Here is a 27,354-nt window from a genome sequence, read left to right on the forward strand (position 1 = left end):
TCAAGTAAGATGTCCTCTAACAAGTAACAATAATATTAATAATAATAGGTAACATTTATATGAGTCAGCTATTTGGCCCAATGGATAGAGCTCTGGACCTGGAGTCAGGAAGACCTGAATTCAAATCCAGCCTCAATTAGGAGTTTTGTAACCCTGGGCAAGTCTCTTAACCTCAGTTTGCCTTAATCCGCTTGAGAAGGAAATTGCGAACCACTCTGGTATGTTTGCCAAGAAAACCCTATTGATGGTATTGGCATGCTATGGGTCCATGGGGTCACTAAGTTGGATACAACTGAACAAGAAAATATTTATATCGCATTTACTATGTTTGGGGAAATATGCTAAGCACTTTACAGTTCTCATTTGATCCATACAACAACCCTCGGAGCTAGATGCTATCATTATCTTCATTTTACAGATGAGGAAACTGAGGTAGGCAACAGTTAAGTGACATGCCCAGGTTCACACAGCCAGGAAATGTGTAATTCTAGTTATTCTAACATTCAGAGAATCCAAGAGTGTAAACTAGTAATTCTAACATTCAGTTAGAATTGGTTAGGTTGGTCTCAGGCTCAAACTCTTCTCCTGCCTTGTTTTTGTTCATTGTTTATTCGTTTTCTCTATCATTCCCAACCTTAATACAAATCTTTCTTACCCAACCTTTAAGGGCCAACAAAGTTCCAACCTCTTCCCTGAAGCCTTCCTGAACTACTCCAGCCTTATATCATTTATTATCTTCACTATTTATTATTTTACATTGTATATAATCAATGATTTGTAAAATAAATTGTATTGATATCTTTTGTCTTTTTGTCATAGTAATTTTTTGATATACTGTCCTTACCTCACACTGGATAAGTCCTCTCTTGTAAGTAAGAAAAGCAGTTAAGTCAAACATCCCACCCAGTGACCTCATCTGACAGCTTCCTGGTAACATTCTACATTGGGAGTCTCCCCAAGGAAAGTTCAGAGGTGCCTCATGATTTATTTTCAGAAATCAAGATCGGTAATTCTGATTACTCAGAGTTTAGTTGCCCTTCAGTGTTCTTTTCATTTACATTATTGTAGTTATATTGTTCTCCTGGTTCAGTGCCCTTCTGAATCATTTCGTATAAAGCCTTTCCTTGTTTCTCTGAATTCCTCATATTCATCAATTCTCGGGGGTTGGGGGCAAAAATACTCAATTATATTAATAAAATGAGCTGGATAAGGAAATGGCAAACCATTCCAGTATCCTTGCCAAGAAAACCCCAGATGAGGTCACAAAGACTGAAAAATGAGTCTGCAAAAACCATTATTTATTCAGTGATGGGTACTTCATCTCCAGGTCATTGTTTCCTCCCCTGTCCCCAAAGCACTGCTTATGAATATTGTGGTGGTATAGAGGGACCTTTATCATTGATATCCATTTGTGAAATTGATGCTTCAAAGGGCATGGACAGGTTTTCTCACATAATTCACATAACTTTTCTCACAACTTTTTTTTTTCCACATAATCACAAATTGTTTTCCAGAATGATTGGACCAACTCACCGTATAATGGATATAGCACTAGATTTGAATTCAGGAAGACCTGAAACTCAAATGCTACCTCAAATAGTGACTGACTAGCTCTTTGACCTTGTCCAAGTTATTTTACCTCTCTGTGGCTCAGTTTCCTCAACTGTAAAAAGAGTGTTTGGGACTCGATGGCTTTTATAATCCTTTCTAGCTTGAAATTTGATTCCATGATCAATATAGCACCAACAGTGTGCATATCTTCCTTCAGCTGCAACTGCTAGCACATTATATACTGCCATGCATTGTTGCTTAACTTAATTTTTTTCTGATATTTTTTATTTCCTCAGAATTTCTTCTGGTATTTCTTTCTCCCCTTCCAGAGAGCTACCCCATGTAACAAATACAAATTTAGTTTATTATTATTATTATGATTATTATTATTTTTAGTGAGGCAATTGGGCTTAAGTGACTTGCCCAGGGTCACACAGCTAGTAAGTGTCAAGTGTCTGAGGCCAGATTTGAACTTAGGTCCTCCTGAATCCAGAGCGAGTGCTCTATCCACTGTGCCACCTAGCTGCCCACAAACACAAATTTAAAGAACATAAAAAGAAGAGTAAAAAAAAATCAACAAAACCTATCAATCTATTAAAAAAAAAAAAGAGTCTGGAAGGATATACAGTGTTCCACATCTATAGACCTTCCAGCTCTGCAAAGGGGTGGGGTGGGTCTATGTTTTCATATCTCTTCTTTGGTGCCATGCTGCTTAATTATTCAGGTCTACTGTCATCTCCTCAACTAGGTTTACAAACTTCCAGAGAGCTTGGAATCCTATCTTATCTACCTTTGTATACATTTTGTCTGAGTGAGTTTGATGCAAAAAGTCATCTTTAATTCTACCCCCAGGAACTTCATGGTTTTTATAAATTTCTAACAATATAAATCTGAGGATTTCTTTAAGTGTTTTCAATGAACAAAAATCTATTTTCTTTTGCCTCATCTCTCACCCTCCACCCCCATGAAGAAAATTCTTGTAACAAATATGGATAATCAAGTGAAACTACAAATCTAAACATTGTTAATCTAACCAGCCTGGCCTAGTGAATAGAGAGTTGTTCTAAGAGTTAAGAAGGGGGCAGCTAGGTGGCACAGTGGATAGAGCACCGGCCCTGGAATCAGGAGGACCTGAGTTCAAATCTGACCTCAGACACTTAACTCTTACTAGCTGTGAGATCCTAGGCAAGTCACTTAACCCCAATTGCCTCACCAAAAACAAAAACAAAAAAGAGTTAAGAAGACCAGGTTTCAAACTTCATTTCTGACACAACCCGAGTCACATTGACCTGCTGTGTGTGACTGTGGTCAAGCTCTCAGCCTCCCAGGCAACGCTAACGGGAAACCCCGGTATTATCATCAACTCCTCATTCTCACTCCACATATTCAATCAATTGCCAAATCCTGCCGTTTCTACTTACTACTACATCTCTCGCATCTGACCCCTATTCTCTCCCCTCCCACACCTACCATTTTAGTACAGGCTCCATCTCTCTTATCCCATCACCTCTCACCTACATTATTACTGCAACTGATACTTCAAATCTCTCACCACTTCAATGCATCCTACTTTTGCAGCCGTGAAAGTAATTTTCTTTAAGTGCAGATCTGGCCATCCGACTCCCCTACTCAGTCAACTCAAGTGGCTTCCTATTGCCTCAAGGGTAAAATATAAACTCTTCTGTTTAGTTTTTAAAAGCCACATACAACCTAGCCCCAGCCTCTCGCTCCCACGCTTTTCCATCCGACCAACCAGACCTCCCCACCTTCTTACACGCGGTACTCAACCTCCCATAGCTCTGTACCCTCTCTCAACTGCCTGGAAAACACCTTAACTCTGACTCCCTCTTTTCCTTCGAGACGCTGCTCAAGGACCATCTTCAGCAGGAAACCTTTCTCGATCCTTTCACCTGCTAGTGCCCTCCCACTATCTTGTATTTAATTACTTTATGTGTATTTTTATTTATTAACTTTTTGCTTATATACACCTATATACAGGTATGTATTTATATATACACACGTATAGGGACAGATTGGTTCCCTCGTTAGAATGGAAGATCCTTGCGGGTAGAGCCTGTCCCGTTTGTTCTTTGTACCTGTATGCCTATCACCTAGCAAAGTGCCAGGAACATAACAGGTCTTAATATTTCTTGATCGATAGAAATTGCAGAGAAGGTGCCTATCTGCATTGGTAGAGGGAGTTTCCTCACTGCGGGTTTCCTATCCAGTGAAATCACAAGTCTGGCCCCAAACCAGAAGCAAAAAAAAAAAAAAACCAAAACAACCAAACCAAGGGAAACAAACAAATCAAATCAAGGGGGGTGGGGGTGGGAGTGGGGGGAGGGAGTCAAAAGCCGTCGGGACAGTGGAAAGAGTGCTGGGCTTGCAGTCAGAAGCCGTGTACCCGTGTCCCAGCTCTGACACTTGTACCTACTCTGTGACTCCGGGCAACCCGCTTTACTCTTCTAAGCCAGAGAAATGGGGAGAATACCACTTACCCTACTCACTTCACAGGGTTCTAGTGGGGAAAGCGCTTTGTAAACTTGAAAGCGCTATTAGAAGTGAGAAAGTATAAAGAAAAGTATTTCCTCTCAGTCTTTGTTTTTCCTAGATTGAGTTTTTTTTTTGTTGTTGTTGTTTTCGCGAGGCAATGAGGGTTAAATGACTTGCCCAGGGTCACACAGCTAGGTAAGAGTTTCGAAAAGCCTGTTCCCCCTTGGAAATCCTGGAGCATTGGCCAATGTTTCACCATCCCCCCCCCCCCCCATTCATGCCTTGGGAGGAAGCAATAACACTGCAGTTCCATCGCAAAGAGTCACCCAAGAGCGCAAACTAAAAACCAAAACCCCCCTGCTCTACCCCAGCTCCTGGGGCCTGGGGAATATTTAATTCCGTGGCTCGAACATCCTTTAGTAGTGAAGAGGGACGAGATACTGGCCACAGCATGCCAACTCCGAGCCCAGCGCCTCCCGCCGTCAGTTCCTAGGGGCGGTCCCGGCTTGACCCTTCCGCAGACCGACTGGAGAGGAGGGGGAGGGGCTGAGGGTGGGGGGCCGGATCCCCTATTGTGACTCGTCTCCCAGCAACAGCGAAAGCGGCCGGAGCGTCCTAGCAACGCGGAGACGGTTCACCTCCAGCCCCCGCGCTCTGAGGTCCCGGAGTCTCCCCCTCTCATCCCCGCCACGCCACCCCCTTCTCCCGCACGCACACACCCAGCCACCTCTCTTCTAGCTTAGCCAGGGCTGAGGCTGCGCTGCCACCGCGCCCTTAGGAAGCCCTAGGGCGTCTAGCTAGGGGACCCCCTCCCCGCCAGGGGACAGGGAAAGAGGCACGGTGCCGGAAGAAATATCATTTAAGAAGAGAAGCAAAACCAAAAAATAGTAGAGAGATAAAAGAGTGAGAGTGAGAGAGTGAGAGTGAGAGAAAGCGAGCTAGCAAAAGCAAGTACAGAGAGAAAAAGGGAACTCAAGGAGAAAGAAGTGGTGCCCTGGAGGTGCCCAGGGGGCGTGAGAATTAATTCTAAACACAATATATCAAAATAAAGCAAAAAAAAAAAGGTACAAAAAGTCACAAAGAAAAAAAAATTCAAGCATCAAAATCCAAACTCAAGAAGTCACCGCACTGTTAAAGGAATTCGGAAGTCAAGATGTTGGATACCATCCACCCAGCCCTCCTCGAATTAGGAAAACAGGTGTTCCCCACCCTGCCCTCGCTGTCTCAGGATGGTAAGATGTCTGAAGCTTACAGGGGTGGGTTTGGCTGGCTATCTCAACTATGAATCTTAAGTGGCTCGGGAAGAAGGAATGGATAAATGGATGGATGAATGGATGGTGGTGGTGGAAGGGGCATTTGGTCTGGAAACAAGAATTTCCCAGATTGTAAACAGGAGATACGTGGTTCTTGGGATAGGATCTTGCTTTGAAATTGGCTGTAATCTATATGGGTCCTTTTGGGGGGAGTTAAGAACACCTTAGATCCCTCCTCAGATAATACTTGGAAGGGTGCCCATGGCTGGACTCTGATTCAGACAGGGGCTGTAGAATCACAGAGTTTTAGCATGGGAGGGGACCTTGGGTTCATGTCCAGCTCTCTTATTTTACAGTCGAGAAATCGAGCCCAGAGCAATTAGTTTACGGTCACAGATAGTAAATGGCGTGGCTGGCTCTATATGGTGGTTTCTGTGCTTCAGGATGGGGCCTTTCTTTCTTCTTTGCACCCCCTATGTCTGTTTGCTTCTCATTTCTATGGCTTCTATTGTCCTTCTTCGGAGAAGAATACTATTTGTGGTTAAGAGGTTGCATTTGGGTGGTGGAAAGACTCCTCTGAAAGTCAATAGGAGGATACCTGGGAGAAAATACTTTTAATTATTTCTGGTAGTGAAATTCCAAATGGCTCCACCCTTGGGAAAATGGCTGTCTACCTCCCAAGGATCCTTCAGATTCTGAATCTATGATCCACTGATCCTTTTTGTCAGAGTAGTGCTGTTTAATGTCTACTGGGTGCTTAATAAGTGCTTGTGGTTGATCAATTAATTTTTGATTGAGCTGAGATATGATAAGAGGTAATGATTGTGTAGGTGTAGGTTTGGGAGAGGTCCCCACCTCTTAGAAATAGAAAACCATATCACATATACCAAAGACTTGAGTTCTAATTAAGTCAATGTCAACCCACTTGACTTTTTCTTGCCTCAGTTTTGTTTATGAAATGGAGACAATATTATTACACACATGCATTGAAATATATACTACCTCACAGGAATGATGATATCAGCAAGAAAATTCTTTGAACAAGTATTTACATTAACTGGGATATTTAAAAAATCAGGGAAGGATGATATAGCACTAAAACAAAAAAAATATGAAAATCAAGAAAGGGTAATTAAGATACTACTACTACTGCTCTTCCCCTTCTTTCTTTCCCAACTTGGGCAAAGTATTTGTGTGCCACAGGTATGGTTTGGGCATTGGGCCTCCTTCCTTTGTACTTACTTGTTCAGTCATGTCTGACTCTTTGTGACCCCATTTGTGCTTTTCTTGGCAAAGATACTGGAGTGGTTTGCCATTTCCTTCTCCAGGTCATTTTACAGATGAGAAAACCGAGGCAAACAGGGGTAAAGTGACTTGCCCAGAGTCACACAGCTAGTAAATGTCTGAGGCCAGATTTGAACTCAGGAAGAAGAGTTCCTGACTTCAGGCCCACCACTCTATCCACTGTACCACTTAGCTGCCTTGTGCACTAGCAACTAATAAAGGAAGGAATTTTTTCATTCTTGTCTTTGCACTTCACACATAGTACTTAATAAACATTTGTTGAATTGAATAAAAAATACATGCTTATTAAAAAGCACATTAGAATGAGTCCTTTCCTGCATGGCTTCTTCTACTTGTGTGTTACATAGTAGCCATCTACATTTCCTGGCCCTGTCTCTTAACTCCCTTTCCCATCCTTTTCTTTTAAAATAATCATCAGTGGCCAATGGAAGAATTTATTTTGCTTGAGTATGCATCTTTGTTACATGGGTTTTCTTTTTCCATTTTTCAACTGGAGGTTGAAGTAGGTGAGAAGTAAAGAAAATAAATGCTTACTAATTAAAAAATTTTAAATGGTCAAACAGAAAGCATTAATGAGGATAAATTAGTAGAGTTTTTAATAGAAATGGATCAATTAAAAAAGGATAATCATTAAATACTTTTTAAATCTGCTTGCTCACCTCATTCCCTTCTCATTCATGCATACTATCCCTCCCACTATCCCAAGGAGAGGGGTGTTAGTGTAGGGAAGGAACTCCAGATTTCAGCAAAACAAGTCAAATAAATCTCATTACATTGCCCATCTTTTCCCTTTGATCAGAGTGCCCTGATATCTTTCTAAGTTTAAGAAAAAAGTTTTGGGGCAGCTAGGTGGCACAGTGGATAGAGCACAGGTCCTGGAGTCAAGAGGACCTGAATTCAAATTTGGCCTCAGACACTTGACACTTAACTAGCTGTGTGACCCTGGGCAAGTCACTTAACCCCAATTGCCTCACTAAAAAAAAAAAAAAGAAGAAGAAGAAGAAGAAAAGTTTCCTGAGATTAAGTAGGGAAGGTGTTTCTGCTTTAACCTCCAGGCCCAAGCATATTTCTATACTAAGCACACAGTGTGTGCCCCATGCCTCCTCCTCCTTCTTTTTTAAATAAGTTTTTAATAAGTTATTCTCTCTTTTTTGGGGGGTGAGGTCATAGTTATCCCCAATATCTCTTTCCCTTCCCCTCCCCGAGAGTCATCCCATATAACAAATAGTATTTTTTTAAAGAGGAAAAAAAATCAGCACGTGTAAGCTCTGGGCATACAAATAAAAGTAAGCTAGACCTTTGTTGCTCTCAAGGGCCTTGCATTCTAAGGGGGAACAAAAAGAGCAGTGGTATATAACAGCATGTTTTGGAAAAGTTTGGGAGATGTTATGGAGGCCTGTTTTGGATCAAGATAGGATTGAGGAGGAAGGAATACAGGAGGCCTGTTTACTTTATCCTTCTCGGGTCCAAGTTTTCTTTACTGTAAAATGAGGGACTTGGACTAGATAGTGGCTCTGGCTCTCAACTTGTGACTCTGTGGTATGGAGACATATTCAAAATGGAAGAACTGTGGGGCAGCTAGCTGGTGCAGTGGATAGAGCACCGGCCCTGGAGTCAGGAGTACCTGAGTTCAAATCCAGCCTCAGACACTTAACACTTACTAGCTGTGTGACCCTGGGCAAGTCACTTAACCCCAATTGCTTCACAAAAAAAAATGGAAGAACTGTATATAAAAGACATAATCAAGGACTGTTCTTCTGGGGATAGTGATTCTGAGTGACTTACTCTGGTTGGTTTGATTTTGTCATAACCACCATTGTATTCTGAAAAGTGTTGTCTTAATTGAGATTTTAACAAAAGGGTAGACTGAGGCAGATCTCTGTGTTAAGATAACATTTATTAGCAGGGCACCCTACCTGTCAATAAGTGGGTCCATGGCTTGCCTCTACTAACGGCAAATAAAATGTCCAAAAGGACAATTCCCCTTATATAGGATTTTGGGAAATGCAGAACAAAGAATAAAGAAGGGTAGATGACATCATGGAATTAAGGGCAACATGATTGGTTAAAGAGCTAAAATGCAGGAAACAACATGGTTGGTTGGAAGTTTGGTTATGGGGGCTAGCAATGACCACCCGACCTTCTTCTCTAATGAGACTTAAGAAGTGCCCATTGTCTGAGTGCAGATGAGAAATAGTGGCCTAGACTTTTGGACAGCAAGCCAGACGAGTATTTTTTATTCAATTCAACAAATGTTTATTAAGTATCTACTATGTGTGAAGTACAAAGACAAGAATGAAAAAATTCCTTCCTTTATTAGTTGCTAGTGCACAAGGCAGCTAAGTGGTACAGTGGATAGAGTGGTGGGCCTGAAGTCAGGAAGACTCTTCTTCCTGAGTTCAAATCTGGCTTCAGTTCAGTTTGTCAGCCCAATTCAACTTGGATCTCAGATGTTCCAGGTAGCCTGGTCTGGCCTGGGAGCATCTTATAAGTCAGCAGGGCAGCTCCAAAGTGATCTCCTTGGTAGGTTTTCTTCTCTGGTTCTGAAGTACTTGGTTGTTCTTGCTAGTCTTTTACAAAACAGATCTCTGTATACTTTACTACAATCTCTTAAACATTACTTCTCCAGTAATTAGTTAAAACCAGCTCAAACTTTGTAGTTCTGACAACAGTAAATTAGGAACCTATAATTCACTTGAAACATCAGAGAATTTCAATTTTAAATACCCCTTGCTGTTTCTATCTATACCTGACATAAACACTGCTAACAACAAGCTGAAGGAATAATCTTTTTTAGGGGGAGGGGCAGGGCAATGAGGGTTAAGTGACTTGCCCAGGGTCACACAGCTAGTAAGTGTCAAGTGTGGATTTGAATTCAGGTCTTCCTGAATCCAGGGCCAGTATCTTATCCACTGTGCCACCTAGCTGCCCCCTTAAAGGAATAATCTTAAAAAAAAAAACTAAGAGAATCTGACTTTGTAAAGGAGTCTTTCTGGTTAAAGATTTAATAATATTCACCAAAGTAGACATAGAAACTAGGGCTGAGTGCTTTTCTAAATTAGCATTGACTCCATCATCATTTAACTTTCTATGATGTAAGTTGGCAAACTGTTACATTGGTATATTTCAGAAATTCAAATACAAACTGAAAAATCAAAAGCTTAATATTTTAAAATACTACAGAACTCTTTATTTTCTTTTTAAAAATCATTTTTATTTAAAATTTTTAGTCCCAAATTCTATCCCTCCCTCTCCTTCCCCATCCCACTCCCTGAGGCAGTAAGTAGACATAGGTTATAGGTTTGCAATTATGTAAAACATTTCCATATTAGTCATTTTGTAGAAGTCTTGAATAAAAGAAAAAGGAAAAAAAAAAGCATTCAGTCTGTGTTCAATCAATATCAATTCTTTCTCTGGAGGTGAATAGTATGCTTCATCATTAGGGTTAGATTTATCTAGATCTGATTCCTCTAACCATTGTAGTTTTGCTGTCTTTTTTCTGATAGTAGATTAACTTTTCCTTTAAATATTTAGATGATGTTTAGCACATGTATCAAATATTGATATTCATTGTTTATGTTGGCTTTAAGTGAAATGGTTTCCATGTTTATCCCTTTTAATCTACTCTAATTTTATCTGAGATTGTCTGAGATTATGGTTACTACTCCTGCTTTTCTGAGTTTGCTTGAAACAAGGTAGGATCCAGCCTCTTATTTTAACTTTGTATCTTTCTGTTTAGCGTGTGTGTTTTAAAAATATAAAAGTATATTGTTGAATTTATTCTGCTTTCAAATCTACTTTGCTCTCTTCTTTTATGGGTGAGCCCATCCTATTCACATTCAACATTATGATTAATTGTACATCCTACCCAGGGGGTGTCCTGGAACCAGTTTCTACAGGCTCACAAGAGCCAATAGTTAAACTTCCGGTGTAAGGCTTTGTGCCTTCAGAGATTGGCAAATGTTACAAATCAGGGCTTTCCTTTTTATTGTTTCTACTTAAGAAACTGGTGGTAAATATGTTAATAATGCAGATTAAACTTGAAAAGTGCATCATTCATTTTTTTTTTTTGGAGAGGAGTTGTTAAACATTTATCAGCATGCCTTGATCCTATCTTTCTATGCTTTCCCCTCTCTTTGATGCTGCTTTTTTTCTTCACAATGAAGAGAATGTTGAGAAAAAAGGACTGTACTGAACATTAGTGATTTATATTTTATGGAATTATTCTTGCATCCTAATACTCTTTTTCTCACCTAGTTCTCCGTGATGAATTATTCAGTCTGTAAGCATTTATTGAGCACTTACTATGTCCCAGGGACTGTCCTAAGGTGCTGGGGATGCACAGAAAGGTAAAAGCACAGCCCCTGTCCTCAGGGAGCTCACATCCTAAGGAGAAAGACAACATAACTATGTACACATACTTATATATACATATAAGAGATAATGCATGGTATTGTAAGAGATTATGGATGGTGACCAGAGGGTAGGGAAGAGTCTTCTGCAGAAGGTGGGATTTGAGCTGAGCCTTGAAACTAGGAAAGCCACGAGAACAGAGGTAAGGAGGGAGAACATTCCAGGTTTGGGTGACGGCCAGGGCAAAGTCAGACAGTTGGGAGATGGAAGGTCATAAATGAGGGACAGTAAAGAAGTCAGTGTAGCTGGATCACCGAATGAGTAGAGAGGAATAAAATATAAGTAGCCTGGAAAAAGATAGGAAGAGGCAAGTTTGAAGCTCTCTAAATGCCAAACAAGTGGTTTTATATTTGACCCTAGAGGTAATAGGCAGGCAGTCACTGGAATTTTTAAAGTGGCAAGATGACTTGGTCAGATCCATACTTTAGTTAAATTACTTCAGCAGCAGAGTAGAGAATGGATTAGAGTGGGAATAAACTGGAGGCAGAGTCTAACCATAGAGCTATGGTAATAGTCCAGGCGCATGAAGATTCCTTCCTTCCTCCCTTCTTCCCTTCCTTCCTTCCTCTCTTCCTTCCTTCCTCCTTTCCTTCCTCCCTCCCTCCCTCCCTTCCTTCCCCCTTCCTTCCTTCCTTCCTTTCTTCCTTCTTATGACTAATCCCTTTCCTCAATTTACCTTCTGTCAGTCCTCTTAGCTTTTCCTGTTTCCACCTGATTCCTTCATGAGTTTAATGTATTTATATATCAAGCTCTGTCCTTCTCTATGTATAATCAATCCTATGAAAGTATTTGTATGAAAGTGGGGGTCATATGTAGCCTGCCTCCTCCAATTCTTCTTCCACATTTGTATAGTTTTCTTGTGCATTCTGAGTATAGTGCATTCTTCCCTAGTGCATTCCTTTTTCATTCCCTTTTTGTCTTTTTTCCCTCTTAATGCCATTAAAACATAAAACTACTCTAAGCCCCTCAGAATTATTTATTCCCTTGAAATCTCTTGAACTTATTAACCTTTAAAGGAGATGCTTGTTTCTTCTTCTCCTACTAGAATATAAACACTTTATCATGGTAAGAGTACTTTACCTTTTATGTTTCTCTTGATTCTTGTGTTGTGTTTCAAAGTTTTTTTACATTTTATTTATTTTATTTAGTTTTTTTAAATAATAAACTTTTTTATTTATAGTTTGGGGTTTCAATTTTTATTCCTCTCTCCCTCCCTCTCCTCTCCCCTCCCTGAGGTGACAATCAGATAATGGGCTATACATGTATGGTTATGTAAAAACATTACCATATTAGTCATTTTGTACAAACAAACTTGATTAAAAGAAACAAAAATGGGGCAACTAGGTGGCAAAGTGGATAAAGCACTGGTCCTGGATTCAGGAGGACCTGAGTTCAAATCTGATCTCAGACACTTGGCACATACTAGCTGTGTGACCTTGGGCAAGTCACTTAACCCTAATTGCCCAGCAAAAAAAAAAAAAGAAAGAAAGAAACAAAAATGAAAGAAAATGAAAAATAGCATGCTTCAGTCTGTTCCATCAATATCAATTCTTTATTTGAAGGTGGATAGTATGTTTCATCAATAGTCCTTTGGGATTGTCTTGGATCATTGTATTGTTGAAAATAGTCAAGTCATTCACAGTTCATCAAACAATATTGTTGTCTGTGTACAATGTTCCTTTGGTTCTGTTCACTTCACAATACATCATTTCACACATGTCTTTACAAGCCTTTCTGAAATTATCCTGCTTGTCATTTCTTATAGCATAATAATATTCTATCACCATCATATACCACAGTTTGTTTAGCCATTCCCCAATTGATGGGCATTCCTTTGATTTCCAATTCTTAGCCACCACAAAAAGAACTGCTATAAATATTTTTGTACAAATAGGGCTTTTTCTCCTTTTCGGGATGTCTTTGGGATATAAACCTAGCAGTGGTATTGCTGGATCAAAGGGTATGTAAAGTTCTGTAGCCCTTTGGGCATAGTTCCAAATTGCTCTCCAGAATGGTTGGATCTTTTCACAACTCCACCAACAGTGGATTAGCATCCCAGCTTTCCCACATCCCCTCCAACATCCAATATTTTCTGTTTTCTATTATATTTGCCACTCTGATAGGTGTGAGGTGATACCTCAGAGTTATTTTACTTTGCATTTCTCTGATAAATAATGATCTAGAGCATTTTTTCATATGATTATAGATAGCTTTGATTTCTTTGAAAATTGCCCATTCACGGGGCAGCTAGGTGGCGCAGTGGACAAAGCACCGGCCCTGGATTCAGGAGTACCTGAGTTCAAATCCGACCTCGGACACTTGACACTTACTAGCTGTGTGACCCTGGGCAAGTCACTTAACCCCCATTGCTCCACAAAAAAACCAAAACAAACCAAAAAAACCAAAGAAAATTGCCCATTCACATCTTTTGACCACTTATCAATTGGAGAATGACTTGTATTTTTAGAAATTTGACTCAGTTCTCTATATATTTGAGAAATGAGGCCTTTATCAGAGATATTTCTTAGTTTTCTACTTCCCTTGTAATATTCGTTACATTAGTTTTGTTTGTGCAAAAGCTTTTAAATTTTATATAATCAAAATGATCTATTTTACATTTTATTTTATTTTATCTTCTTTTGCCCTAAATTCTTCCACTGCCCATAAATCTGAGAGATAAGCAATTCCACACTCCCTTAATTTGCGTATGGTATCATCCTTTATGTGTAAATCATGTACCCATTTTGATCTTATTTTAGTATAGTAATGACTGGAATGACACCACCTGCTGGAGACTTATTGTAGAAAAGCTGCACCATGAGGTGAATGCCTCTGAGGGCAAGACCATGGGTCTTTTCTTTGTCATCAGGAAGGGATGTTTGCTGGTGGGAGGAAGAAGGGGGAGCCAGGTGCTCTGACTCGCTCTCTTTTCCTGGGGACGCTGGTGGAGAAGGGAGCTAGAAATGCACTCTCTCTTTGATAGGAATCTAGGCCTTTTCTTCTCTCTTTACTAAATTCTTATTCTCCTTAATAAATGCTTAAAAGCCTAACTCTTGCTAAAGCTTATAATTTATTGGCGACCACTCATTAGATATTTTAGACAGTTTAGCTAGAATTTTAGCCCTTAACAGTATACAGTGTGGGATGTTGATCTATAACTAGTTTCTGCCATACTGTTTTCCAGTTTTCCCAGCAGTTTTTGTCAAATAATGAGTTTTTGTTCCAAAAGCTTAGATCTTTGGGTTTATCGTATACTAGATTACTATAGTCATTTACTATAGTGTAATTTCTATCTATTCTATTCCACTGATCTACCTCTCTATTTCTTAGCCAGTACCAGATTGTTTTGATAATTACTGCTTTATAATACAGTTTGAGATCTGATACCGCTAGACCACCTTCTTTTGTATTTTTTATTGATTCCCATGTGTAAAGACTTAATTGTTATTTGAGGTTTTTATGCCTCAGCGCGCACTGGCCTGGGGCTTCACAAACCACACCATGCTCCACCCACTGGTTGTAGCCTTTGCCAGGGCTCTGGCACCTTATGTCATCACCACTCGCCGACGCCTACATGGGCCTGGCAAAATTATACTGATTGGAAGCCTAGTGAGGGCAGTCATGTGACTGTCAGAGCAGCCATCCCATTGGCTGGGGCTGTGTGGGGAGTTTCTAGGTTTGGCGGAGGAGAATTGGGCATTTGAGGTGGAAGCTGGAAAGCTACAGGCATTCTGCTGCGTATTTTCAGCTAATTCCTAGGTGGTGGTATTTTTTCAGGTACTATAATTTTCCTTTCCCCATTTTATTTCCTTTCCCTTGATCCTACTGATCCTGTTTGTGTTTTGTTTTTAAGTTCATTCTTGTTAAAATAAATCTTGTTCTGTTTTGAGGGATTCTGCCGGTCTCCTTCCTTGCCCCAATATTGCGGTGAGCCGCTTAGCTTGCACTCCCCAATTAAAAATTGGTCCCCACACATGATATCCTTGAACTTTTGTTTTTCCAGATGAATTTTGTTATTATTTTTTCTAGCTCTATAAAATATTTTTTGATAGTTTGATTGGCATAGCACTAAATAAATAAATTATCTTAGGTAGGATTGTCATTTTTATTATATTGGTTCTGCCTACCCATGAGTAATTAATGTTTTTCTAATTGTTTAGATCTGACTTTATTTCTGTGAAAAGTGTTTTGTAGTTCTGGTCATATAGTTGCTGTGTTTGTCTTGGGAGGTAGACTCTCGAGTTATTTTAAATGGAATTTCTCTTTCTATCAATTTTTGCTGGACTTTATAGGTAATATATAGAAATGCTGATGATTTATGTGGGTTTATTTTGTATCCTGCAACTTTGCTAAAGTTGTTAATAATTTCAAGTAGCTTTTTAGTTGATTATCTAGAATTTTCTAAGTATAACATCATATAATCTGCAAAGAGTGACAGTTTTGTTTCCTCATTACCTATTCTAATTCCTTTTATTTCTTTTTCTTCTCTTATTGCTATAGCTAACATTTCTAATACAATATTAAATAACAGAGGTGATAATGGGCATCCTTGCTTCATCCCTGATTGTATTGGGAAGACTTTTAGGTTATCCTCATTACAGATAATGCTTGCAGATGGTTTTAGATAAATAGTACTGGGGCAGCTAGGTGGCACAAAGGATAAAGCACTGGCCTTGGATTCAGGAAGACCTGAGTTCAAATCTGGCCTCAGACACTTGACACTTACTAGCTTGTGTGACCCTGGACAAGTCACTTAAACCTCATTGCCCTGCCCCCCCCAAAAGATAAATGGTAATGATCATTTTAAGCTAAGTTCCTTTTATTCTTATACTCTCTAGTGCTTTTAATAGGAATGGGTGCTGTATTTTGTCAAAGGTCTTTTTTTTGCATCTATTGAGATAATCATATGATTTCTTTTGCTTTTGTTATTGATATGTTCAATTATGCTCATAATTTTCCTAATATTGAACCATTCCTGCATTGCTGGTATAAATCCCATCTGGTCATAATGTATGATCCTTGTGATATATTTCTGTAATCTATTTGCTAGCATTTTATTTAAAATTTTTGCATCAACATTCATTAATGAGATTGGTCTCTAGTTTTCTTTCTCTGTTTTGGCTCTTCCTGGTTTGGGTATCAGCACCATATTTGTTTCATAAAAGGAATTTGTTGGACTCCACTTATTTTTTCAAATAATTTATATAGTATTGCGATTAATTGTTTTTTAAATGTTTGGTAGAATTCACTTGTGAATCCATCTGGTCTTGGGGATTTTTTCTTAGGAAGTTCATTGATGGCTTGTTCAATTTCTTTTTTTCTAAAATTGGGTTATTTAAATATTTTATTTCTTCTTCTGCTAATTTGGGTAATTTTTGTAGATTTTCATCCATTTCATTTAGATTGTCAAATTTATTGGCATATAATTGGGCAAAATACCCCTTTCATTTTTGATACTAGTAATTTGGTTTTCTTCTTTCTTTTTTTTTGATCAAATTAACCAATGGTTTATCTATTTTATTGTTTTTTTCATAAAACCAGCTTCTAGTTTTATTAATTCAATGGTTTTCTTACTTTCAATTTTATTAATTTCTCCTTTGATTTTCAAGATTTCCAATTTGGTGTTTAGTTGGGGATTTTTAATTTGTTCATTTTCTAGTTTTTTTAGTTGCATGCCCAAAGCATTGATCTGCTTTTTCTCTATTTTATTGACATAAGCTGTTAGGGATATAAATTTTCCCCTGAGAACTGCTCGGGCTGCATCCCATAAATTATCTATTTAGTTTTGGTCTTTGCATAGGGAATGCATAGAAGTTTTCTATTTCATTTCATTTCTATAAAGGAAAGTTCTTGTCAGCTAAGGACTTGGCACTGTCAAATAGTTTAGCACCAGAAACTAATATGATTTTTATCAGTGGAAATGAGGTTAAAGAATTAGCATTCACATCTTCTTTGCTGTTGTATCCTAAGGATCATGGGACTTTGTCATGTGATTTGCAGCTGAAAACCTTCCACGTATATTGTCTCCCCCATTAAAACGTGAGCTCCTTGAGGGCAGGGACTATCTTCCCTTTGTATACCTAGTGTTTAGCACAATGTTTTGCCCATAATATGTGCTTAATAAATGCTTCATTCCATTAATATTTGCGTGAAATTTATGATTTGCTTTGAAGTTTTGCTTATATATAATGTACCATTATTCTTTTCTTCTTTGTATGTTGAACATTCCTGGATCCATAATATTTCTTTATTGTCAGTGTTTTATTGAGTGTATTCATTTTTCTAGCCTTATTTCTCTAACTGTTACTTAGCACCACATCCAGGTTCTTAGGCTGGGTAACCAGGTTCTGTTTGATTCTGACTTTACTTTCCTTGGTTTCTATTTGGCATATCTTCACTCAGAGCAATTGGTGTGAGCTCTGTAGTTGGTTGTCCATGCTCAGGGTCTTCTTTTGCCATGAATCTTCCTTGATCAGGTACTAGGTAGTCTTTCGTGCTTCTTGTGGTTTTCTTGATCATAACATTGGATGGGCTATTCTCCCTGAGACTTTCTTGTTCAGGGTGCTAGGTGGTCTTCTATCCTCTTCCCCTTACTGAGTTCCCTTGTTCAGAGTGATGGGTGGTATTCTTTCCCCATTGAGGCTTCCTTCTTCAGGGTGTTGGGTAGGCTTCTATCCTTTCTCCCCCCCCCCACCCCATGTTTTCTTATTCAGTGTGGACTTCTCCTTCTCTACTTGGATTTCTTTTTTCATGGTTCTGGGTAGTCTTCTGTTCCCCTTGGGGTCTTCTTGATCAAGATTCTGAAAGATCCTAGGAAGCTAGCTGGTTTCTGTATTCTTTGGAACTTCACTGATTAGGGAATTAGGTAACCCTTGTCCCTTTGAGACTTCCTTGATCAGTTCTCTGTGTGATTATTGTATACACCAGTGTTTTCTCTATTACTCCTGGGGTTTTCCCAAGAGGAGTTTTGGTTGGTCTTCTGTCTTTATTTGTACTTATTCTGGGTTTTCTGGGAAGATTCTTTATTGAGGATTTATATCTTCTGGCTCTATTTTTGTATAGTTCTGGGCTGGATGAAGGGGTTTACTGGATTTCTTTTTGGATGTTTTTGGTCATCATTTAATTTAGTGCTGCCTTTAGACAATTTTTGGCCTAAAAGTGGGAGAGTTTGGGGCCTGTTTGATCTACTCTGTAATCATAGTACCATAGTGTATCAAATTACACCTTAACTCTCTCTCCCAGAGCCAGGCTCCTACGTCTATGCAAAGTTTTGTGGAGGGGTGGGAGGTCGACCTAAAGTTGTGTGTCTCTCCTCTACTGCCATTGACTTGAACATCTTCCCCCTCTCCCCTGCCATGTCCCTTCTATCCCTTCTCCCATTGTTAGGGATGGATTATTACCACCCCCATTCTATTTAACCATTCATATCAGCTAGTTTTTACAAACTGATATTTATTTCAAAGATATGGTATTAAAAACATATAAGAATTTCCCACTCCCCATACCTTAGGGACATATTCTCCCCTAAACCGCATCAGTTCTAGGGTATAAACAGGCTCAAAACTTAGTTCAGTTTCTACACAACATTGGTTACACCAAGTTCATGTCCAGAGGTAAATAGCCCTTGTCTTAACTATCACTGGTCTGAGGTCACAAAGGTCACTTCCAAACATTACTCCTTGTTCCTTGGCCATTGATGCTGCCATTGACTCTGGAACCCAGACTCTGAAATGGTTTCCTGGGGCACCCTCTGTACCTTTTGAAGCTCATGAGATTGGAGACTCCAATATCCTTCACCTAAAAGAACAAATGTAGAGGCCATGGACTGGGGTCCTTTCACAGGGCCAAATGGTTTCTCTACAGCATGATGTTTCACTGGATGCCATGGATCAAAGATTCACAGCAATAGGAACAGAGTAGCCCAAAGGACAAAGGCAAAAGCAAAATGGTAGAAGCAGGCTATGCCTTTTTAATGTTTCAGCCTACAAAGAGCCTCCAGTTCACTCTGGTTTCCAACTAGAACCAGTTACAAAATATCAATGCATACTCCACAGTTTCCACAAGGCTTCTCTTGCATATCTTGTGAGCACATTGATGGGGTCTGTGCATGCTTCATTAGGAATTCCATTTAGGCACTTATAAATGCTTTTAAAATTAATTAAATTGAATTAAACCAAATGACTCAATTTCTTTCTTTTCCAGTCATAAAAGTCTTTGATGGATCAATGTTTTAAAACATCCTTTATATATATACATCATATCTATATAATACACATTAATCATCAAAGTATTTTATTATTTTTAGTTACATGTAGAGATAGTTTTCAACATTTTTTTAAAAAGTGGGGCATTGAGGGGTAAGTGACTTGTCCAGGGTCACACAGCTTGTAATCTGAGTCTGGATTTGAACTTAGATCTTCTTGAATCCAGGGCTGGTGCTTTATCTACTGCACCACTAGCTGATCCCTAGGTTTCCTTGTAGTATTTTAAGGAGTATAGATCCAGAAGGAGACAGAGGCGATCTAGTCCAACAGCTTCATTTTACAGATTGGAGACTGAAGCTCAGGGAAGGTAAGAGAATTTGTTCAAGGTTACACTACTAGCAATACACATCAAAGGAGTCTCTGAATGGGGGGGGGGGAATGTCTCTGACTTTGGAAGAACCGCTTCTCTCAACTAAACTACTTTGCTGCTTACCATACATAAATAGGACCTTTGTAACCTTTAATTTGATTCTGCATTTCAGCCCATGAAAACATTTAATAAGTAATAGATGGTAACAGATGATATTTTATATTTTCCCTCTCATTTCAGAAGTTTCAAATATCTGGGCAAATGTGTCAGAATTTGTTGAACGGCAGCTATCCTTACGTAAGGTAGGATTAACATCTTCATCATCTTTGTGTTACAGATAGCAACTTAATGTGAGAGTAGAAAAATCATTGATAAATAGTGGGTGGACTGGCTTCATATGGATTGTTATTGTTGAGTAATTTTCAGTTATCTCTGACTCTTCATTGAACCCCCATTTGGTGTATTCCTGGCAAAGATACTTGAGTGGTTTGCCATTTCCTTCTCCAGCTCATTTTACAGAAGGGGAAACTGAGGCAAACAGGATTAAGTGACATGTCCAGGAAGTATCTGAGGCCAGATCTGAACTCAAGAAGATAAGCCTTCCTGACTTCAGGCCTGGCACTCAATCCACTGTTCCACCTACTTACCCACCCCATTCATATGGATAAGGTACCTAATTACATATGGTTTGGGCTAATGGCAAAGGAATGGACTCTAGAAACACATAGTTCCCAGTCCTGTGACTTTAAAATTCAAGTAATAGTTTTAGGCAGTTAAATTTTTTTTGATTCCTTGTCATTACAGGATGTGAGTTTGGCCATTCTGACAATGAGTTTTTGTGTGTCTGGATTCTATAGAAAGAATTATTACTGTACCTACCAATGCAGTACCCAAAATAGCAGCTAGGTGGCTTAGTGGATAGAGTGCCAGGCCTTGAGTCAGAAATACTCAAATTTAAATTTGGTCTTAAACACTTACTGGTTGTGTGACTGGTTAAGTCACTTAACCTGTGTCTGTCTCAGTTTTCCCAACTGTAAAATGGGGACGATAACAAAACACCCAACTCATGTGGTTGTGAGGATCAAATGAGATAATATTTGTAAAGCACTTAGCACAATATTTTAGTAGACCAATAATAATAATAATAATAATAATACTTTTTTGTTGCTGTGTATAGAGTTCTGTACTAGTAGCTGGGGTGGAAAGTTGATTTTAAGGTACTGATGGCATATCTTGGTGAGATGTCCAGCAGATGGTTGGTAATATGAGACTGGAGCTCAGGAGAAAAATTCAGTCTGTGAATTTAGATTTGGGAGTTCTCTATGTATTGATGATACAATATGAGAACTAAACTGAAGGGGAGGTCATGAGAAAATGGGGAGAAAATGTACAGAAGAGGACATGGGGCAAAGACTTGGGGAGACACATGCTAAAGCAAAGTGAAATTGATGATAATCTAGCAGAAATCATTGAAAAGAATTAGTGATAAGGTAGGTAGGAGGAGAACAAGGAAGACATCATTATTATGGAAGCCAAGGAAGAAGAAAATATTCAGGAATGAATGGCTAACCATGTCAAGAACCTTGTAGGGGGTCAGAATAGGAAGGATGAGAAAAAGCCTTTAAGCTTGGCAATCTAGAAGCTTGTAGGATTCAAATTGAGGTCCTTTGACTTTGTGCTGAGAGTTCTTTCTCTTTCACCCAACAGGAAAAATTACATCCAACATAGAAGAGACCTAACAAGTCTAGCTGTGAAATCCAGTTTAGCTGTAAAAGGGAACAGGTCCAGGGAATCCATTAGTAAACTTTGAGAGAGAAGTTTCAGTAGTGTTTAGGGTCAGAAGACAGAAGGCAAAGGGTTTTGGAGGTGAATGAGGAAAAGACCCAAGGGTCAATTTTTCTAGGAGTTTGGCAGACTCCTTTCTAGGAGGCTGGGCCCCTTAGGTACAGGCTGGTGAATGATGACAACAAGGATTTGGACATGTGATAAAGGTAGATGCAATAAACCTCAAAGGAAGAGAAGTGGCTGAGTGATGGTGGCAGAGGGAGCATCTAGAAGTGGCAAATGAGGATTAAGGACTAGTCTGGATTCCTCCTGGCTCAGAGTAGAGACATGGTAGGAGAGAAGATGAATGCAATACTAAAGAGGGTGTCCAGGAGCATGGAGAATTCTTGGGAGAGCTGGGTTTCTGTGAAAGCAAGAAGGCTGGAAGAATGTATGAAAAAGAGATCTAATAGGTAATGGCAGTAGTTGGAGGGTCTGGAAATAGTAGGGAACAGGGAGTCTGTGGATCCCTTAGCTTCTCTACTTTAAATTTGTGAATGATTGAATTAACAAATGACACACACTTGTCTACAACTATGCCAACCTTACAGACAGGTTGGAAAAAAGTGGAGTACCAACATATTTTCTCATTTCCTTGCACCCACCTTGTGATGTCATGGCAGTAATGTATATCATGGTCATGAATGATAGTGGGTTGAGAAATCATGGAAAGGTTCTACGGATTTAAAGTATATTAAAATTCTTCCTTGGAATCATAGGCTATTAGAGCTGGCGGAGATTTTAGAGACCACCCAATATAAGCTAACTTGCTACTAACTTCTTTACCCCTTTAGAAAATGAGGAGATTGGATTAGATAGTATCTAAAGTTTCTTCCAACTCTGATATTCTGTAATTGTATACGAGCCCTATTTTCCATAGCCTGATTTCTTTCTGGTTCAGACTAACTTTGTTCAGGTCCATTGGTTTATTCTAATCTTGGTAGCAGGGCTACTGTAGGCTTTTCTCTTCTCAGGTCACCCCCTCCACTCATCTCATTTGCTGTCTCTTCTTGTTCCAGGGGGTCCAGATTCCGGGATTTGGAACCTTCACCTTTGTAAGGCAAAGGCTCGATGTGGGAAACAACAAGTTTATTCTCCTTCAGAGGCCTGTGTTTGTGATAGCTGAGAAGTTTGCCCAAATGCATGGACTCAAACAAAACAAAATATTTACTCCTGGTAAATGTTTCTTAAGTTTAATTAAGCCAACTTCCTTACTGGATACAGAAAAAGGGAAAAACACGAAAGGGCAAAATGTGGTAAACATTGGCTTTATTGGTCTCCTCCAACTTACAGATTGTCACATCACTTATTCATTTAACCAGCAAACATTTAGTAAGCATCTACTTGGTATAGAGAATGATGTGTTATGTACCAGGGGAGATACAAATTTTAGGGAAGACAGATCATAGTTAACAGTTCTAGCTAACAGTCTGTTAGGTGATAAGATAACCACAGAATTAACAACAAAAACACATTACAGAATAAGTACATTAGGGAATTACCATGGTAGGTGCCATTTATTTTGTTAGATATGCCAGGGATTGAGTCCTCTTGGGAAATTAATGATATTCATAAATCTGCCCATACATTTAAATGTTAATATTGAAGATTGTAGGTATTGTAGGTATTCCACCCCCCTTGCTAGATGGGTGGGAACTGATAAAGGTATATGGTCCCCAACAGCTCTTCCTCTTGTGAGTGGTTTTTGTAGATATTTCCTGTAGGAATGATCTCTTCTACCAGGCACACCATTCCTAAAAGGTGTAATTTTCAAGTAAGTTGCAGCAATTACCCCTTATTCTTTTTCCCAGTGCTTGGGTGCATGATTGCCTCCGGGCTAAACCCTTTGATGGTTGGGAAAGATTGTTAGCAGCTATCTCCCCTATAAGAATTCTTTAGTAGAGTTAACATACTTGGGGACACTTGGTTTCTTCCAGATTAGAATGTGCATGATCCTTTAGTCATTTGTAGCTGACAGTTTATTTCTCTTTCTATTGTGGTCTGTAAAACTTGTTTCTGTTCCAAGCTTTCTCAGTCATTCTTTCCAAAGTAACATTCTACATGGTGATTAGAGGTAAATATGGACTTGGTTCTCTTATTTATGTACTTTTGGAAAAGTCACTTCTCTTCCCTGGGTCAGTCCCACCTCCCCAGTATAGCCTCCAACTAGCACTTGCAGCTGTAGAGCCATACTTTTAAAACTATTTCTTATGAGCCCCCACCAGTATGTTCACCTTTAATAGTCAGACATTGAAAAAAAGAAAAATAAATACAAAGTCTTCATAGTAAATATGCATAGGTGAAATGAAACAAATTCCTGCATTGGACATGTCTATATCTTTCTGAATCATCAGTTTATCAACTCTCTATCAAGAGCATGCTTCATTATTGATTCTTTGGAACTATGGATGGTCATTGCATTGATCAGAGTTCTTAAGTCTTTCAAAGATGTTTATCTTTACTTTTTTATTGTATAAATTGTTCTGGTTTAGCTTACTTCATACAGCATCAGTTAAAATCATACCTTGCATAATTTCTTAGAGCACAATAGTATCCTACTACATTCTTATACCATATTTTTTTCCAAAAATTCCCCAATTGATGAGTATCCCCTTAGTTTTAGTTCTTTACCACCATAAAAGAGCGGCTATAAGTAAATTTACCCAGGTGAGTCTTTTTTTCCTTTTCCCTTAACCTCTTTGGGTATAGGCCTAGTAGTTGTGTTGTTGGGTCAGAGGGTGTGCACTGTTTAGTAACTTTTGCTACATAGTTCCAAATTGCTTTCCAGAATGGCTATTTTGCTGTATTCCCTACAGTTAAAAAATATGGTTCAGGATTAAGAAATGAAAGAAGCCAATGTTTTGCAGATTACTAAGATGACTTGCATACATACATATATGTGTATGTATATTTACATATAATGAATATTTACTTAATCTATGTGTGTATATACACTTATATATACACATAATGAATATTTACTTTAAGAAAAGGTGCTGATTGCTGAATTTCCTCATGAATGTTTATTAAAATAAAATACTCTTCTCTCCCTGCTCCCTTTCCACTGTGCTAGGTGCTTGGGATGCAAAGGCAAAATGAAATATTCTCTGCTAAGTGACAGATATCATTAGGATGCTAATATTAAAAAACTTTGCATGTATAATCCTTAGCAAGCATACAATAAACAATTTGTAAAACATTTTGAATTATAAAGTATAGATTAGGTAGTTAGTTATTTATGAATACATATGATCTATGTTCTAATGTTCTCTCCCATTTATTTTTCCCCCTACTAGGTGATATCCCAGTTGTTCAGCTTAACTTCGTCATGATATCCCTGGAGGGTCCTTTTAACAGGGATGTGGTGGAAGGATGTGTGAAGGAAACATTGCTCTTTTTATCCCGATCCATTTCTGTCAAACAAAATGTGGAGTTTACATTCAAGGGAATAGGGGTCCTCATGATTAGAGACAGCAAAGTGAAGATGAGGTTCTATAAGGACTTCCTGTGTTCCATGGATGGAAGTGGGAATTTGGTTAAAGCTCTTTCAAATGTAAATTGGTTTCTTCCTCCTTCTAACTACCTCTCCCAAATGGTACCAGTGAATTAATGAATTATATAACGATTTCCCAGTGAATTTTCTTAGAATAGGGCACACCGCTCTAGAGTGAGGTCTACTGGGAGAAAAGCTCAAGTTGAGACGATCATAGAGTTTAGAACTGGATGGTACCTTAGAGACCATCTAGCTTAATTCCCTCACTTTATAGGTGAAGAAAATGAGACCCAAAGAACTTAAATGACTCGACAAAGGTCATATGGGTGGCAAATGGCAGAACTTAGATTTGAATGTGGGTCCTCCTATTCCAAATCCAGCAGCCTTGCCATTGCTGTCACAAATGGCTCCTTTAATGAGAACTTCCTTAAGGCCATTCAACTCTTTGCTTTATTGATTACTTAGTAGAGAGGCTTGTGGGGTTAGATGTTCTTTGTTTAGGAACATAGCATTTGGAACTGGAAGTAACCAGTTTAGTCTTCTTCTTTTATAGATGAGAAAACTGAGGTTAAGGGGATTTGCTCATTCTCACATAAGTAACAAAAGTGGCAGAGCAAAAATCCAAACACAAATTTCCAAACTCCCATCTCACTGCTTTTTTTTCTTCCCACTATACCCATGAGTCACTGACAATTAAAGATAAATTATAAATGAGAGAAAACCATACCTCATAGGATGATGCTAGTAAGGTCAGCATAGTCCAACTTCCTCATTTTACAAGTGAGGAAACTGAGACCCAGTGACCTAACCAAGGTCATATGTGTAGCAAGGATAAGGATCAGGACACCTAAGTGATATTCCTGGCTCCATCACAAACTAGGTGTGATACCTTGGACAAGTCACAGATTTTTTCATCTGGCAAATTTGGAGCTTGGACTATAAGGTCTCAAAAGTCCCCTTCTGTCTCTGATATTTGATTATTAAGTTTAATGTAACATTAGATTGTTTGACATTTTTACTGATGACCTGGAAAAAGACAGAGGTGGTGTGCTTGACATATTAGAGTATAGGTTCTAGTGCACCCCTTGAGCAGTTAGTCTAGTGAGTAATAGATGCCCCTGAAGAATAATTTTTTAAAAAATAAAAGTATTTTATTATTTTCCAGTTACATAAAGGGATAGCTTTTTTTTTTTAAGGGATAGCTTTTTAACATTTGTTTTCATAGGGTTTTTAGTTCCAAATTTTTCTCCCACCCTCCCTTCCCTCCCTCTTCCCCAAGACAGAAAGCAATCTAATATAGGTTATATATGTGAAATCACATTAAACATATTTCTGCATTAGTCATATTGTGAAAGAAGAGTCAGAGCACAAGGGAAAAACCTCAAAAAAGAAGGAAAAAGAAAACAGCCCAAAAGTAGAAACAATATGGTTCAATCTGCATTCAGAATCCACAGTTCTTTTTTTTCTGAATGTTGAGAGAATATTTTTAATTGCACCAAAAAGCTCATGAAATCTTGAACCTTACTGCAAGGGCTGCATTAAGAGATCCCAGGAACAAGGAGGTGATAGTTTCCCTTCTACAGAACTCATTGGGAGTACTGTGTTTATTTATGGGTGTTGTAGTTTGAGAAGTATATTGGTGGGGCAGCTAGATGGCGCAGTGGATAGAGCACCGGCCCTGGAGTCAGGAGTACCTGAGTTCAAATCCGGCCTCAGACACTTAACAGTTACTAGCTGTGTGACCCTGGGCAAGTCACTTAACCCCAATTGCCTCACTTAAAAAAAAAAAAGAATAAAAAGAAGTATATTGGTAAGCTGGAAAATGTCTAGAGAAGGGCAATGAAGATGCCGAAGGGTCTTGAATCTGTATCATATGACGATCAGTTGAAAAACTGAGAATGTCTAGCTGGAAAAATGAAGACTTAGGGAACAATGGAATAGCTCTCTTTAAGTCTTTCAATGGATGCCATGAAAGGGGAATTAAACTGAAAATTAAACAAAAATTGTAAAAAAAATTGTAAAAATTTGGCAACTAGACATGATTCAGTGATCTCTGTCTGTCTTTTAGTTTATCCTGCAGCTCCTATAGCTACTGACTTCTGTTAGACTGCTTTAAAAAAAGTCCCAATCTTTAATTCATGGGGCAAAGATGGACATTTTTTAACTTTTTGCTGTCATTGTGCTACAGAGGCCTGGGACGACAGACTCAGTGATGTCTAACAGAGAGGGAACTGCCCAGCGTCCTTGCAGTGTGTGTGCTTTTCCAAGGTGAGTACACCTCTCTAGTTCACACCCACAGAAACATCTACTCTACCTGCTATGACCCATAGGTTTTGATTTCAGGAGATTGCTTTGACTGACTAGCCCCTAACTTACTCTTGTTGTTCCCTTCCCAGCCCTAAAACCAAACTCCAGCCCAGTTCAGATCTTTCCTGAGACTCGAACCTC

The 27,354-nt window shown here is 38.9% G+C and overlaps 1 protein-coding gene across 1 annotated transcript in view; it reads left to right on the forward strand.

Annotated features, from left to right (window-relative positions):
• The first annotated feature begins 4,768 nt into the window (after positions 1-4,768).
• Positions 4,769-27,354, forward strand: part of CCDC81 (coiled-coil domain containing 81) — a 66,493-nt gene continuing 43,907 nt past the window's right edge. Inside the window, exons 1-5 of the mRNA XM_043990735.1 lie at positions 4,769-5,276; positions 19,830-19,891; positions 22,433-22,589; positions 24,710-24,966; positions 27,095-27,174. Of these exons, the coding sequence (XP_043846670.1) occupies positions 5,198-5,276; positions 19,830-19,891; positions 22,433-22,589; positions 24,710-24,966; positions 27,095-27,174 (635 nt within the window). The 5' untranslated portion in view covers positions 4,769-5,197. The remainder of the gene's footprint in view (positions 5,277-19,829; positions 19,892-22,432; positions 22,590-24,709; positions 24,967-27,094; positions 27,175-27,354) is intronic.

The sequence above is a fragment of the Dromiciops gliroides genome, chromosome 3 (genome assembly GCF_019393635.1).
Source record: "Dromiciops gliroides isolate mDroGli1 chromosome 3, mDroGli1.pri, whole genome shotgun sequence".
NCBI lineage: Eukaryota > Metazoa > Chordata > Mammalia > Microbiotheria > Microbiotheriidae > Dromiciops > Dromiciops gliroides.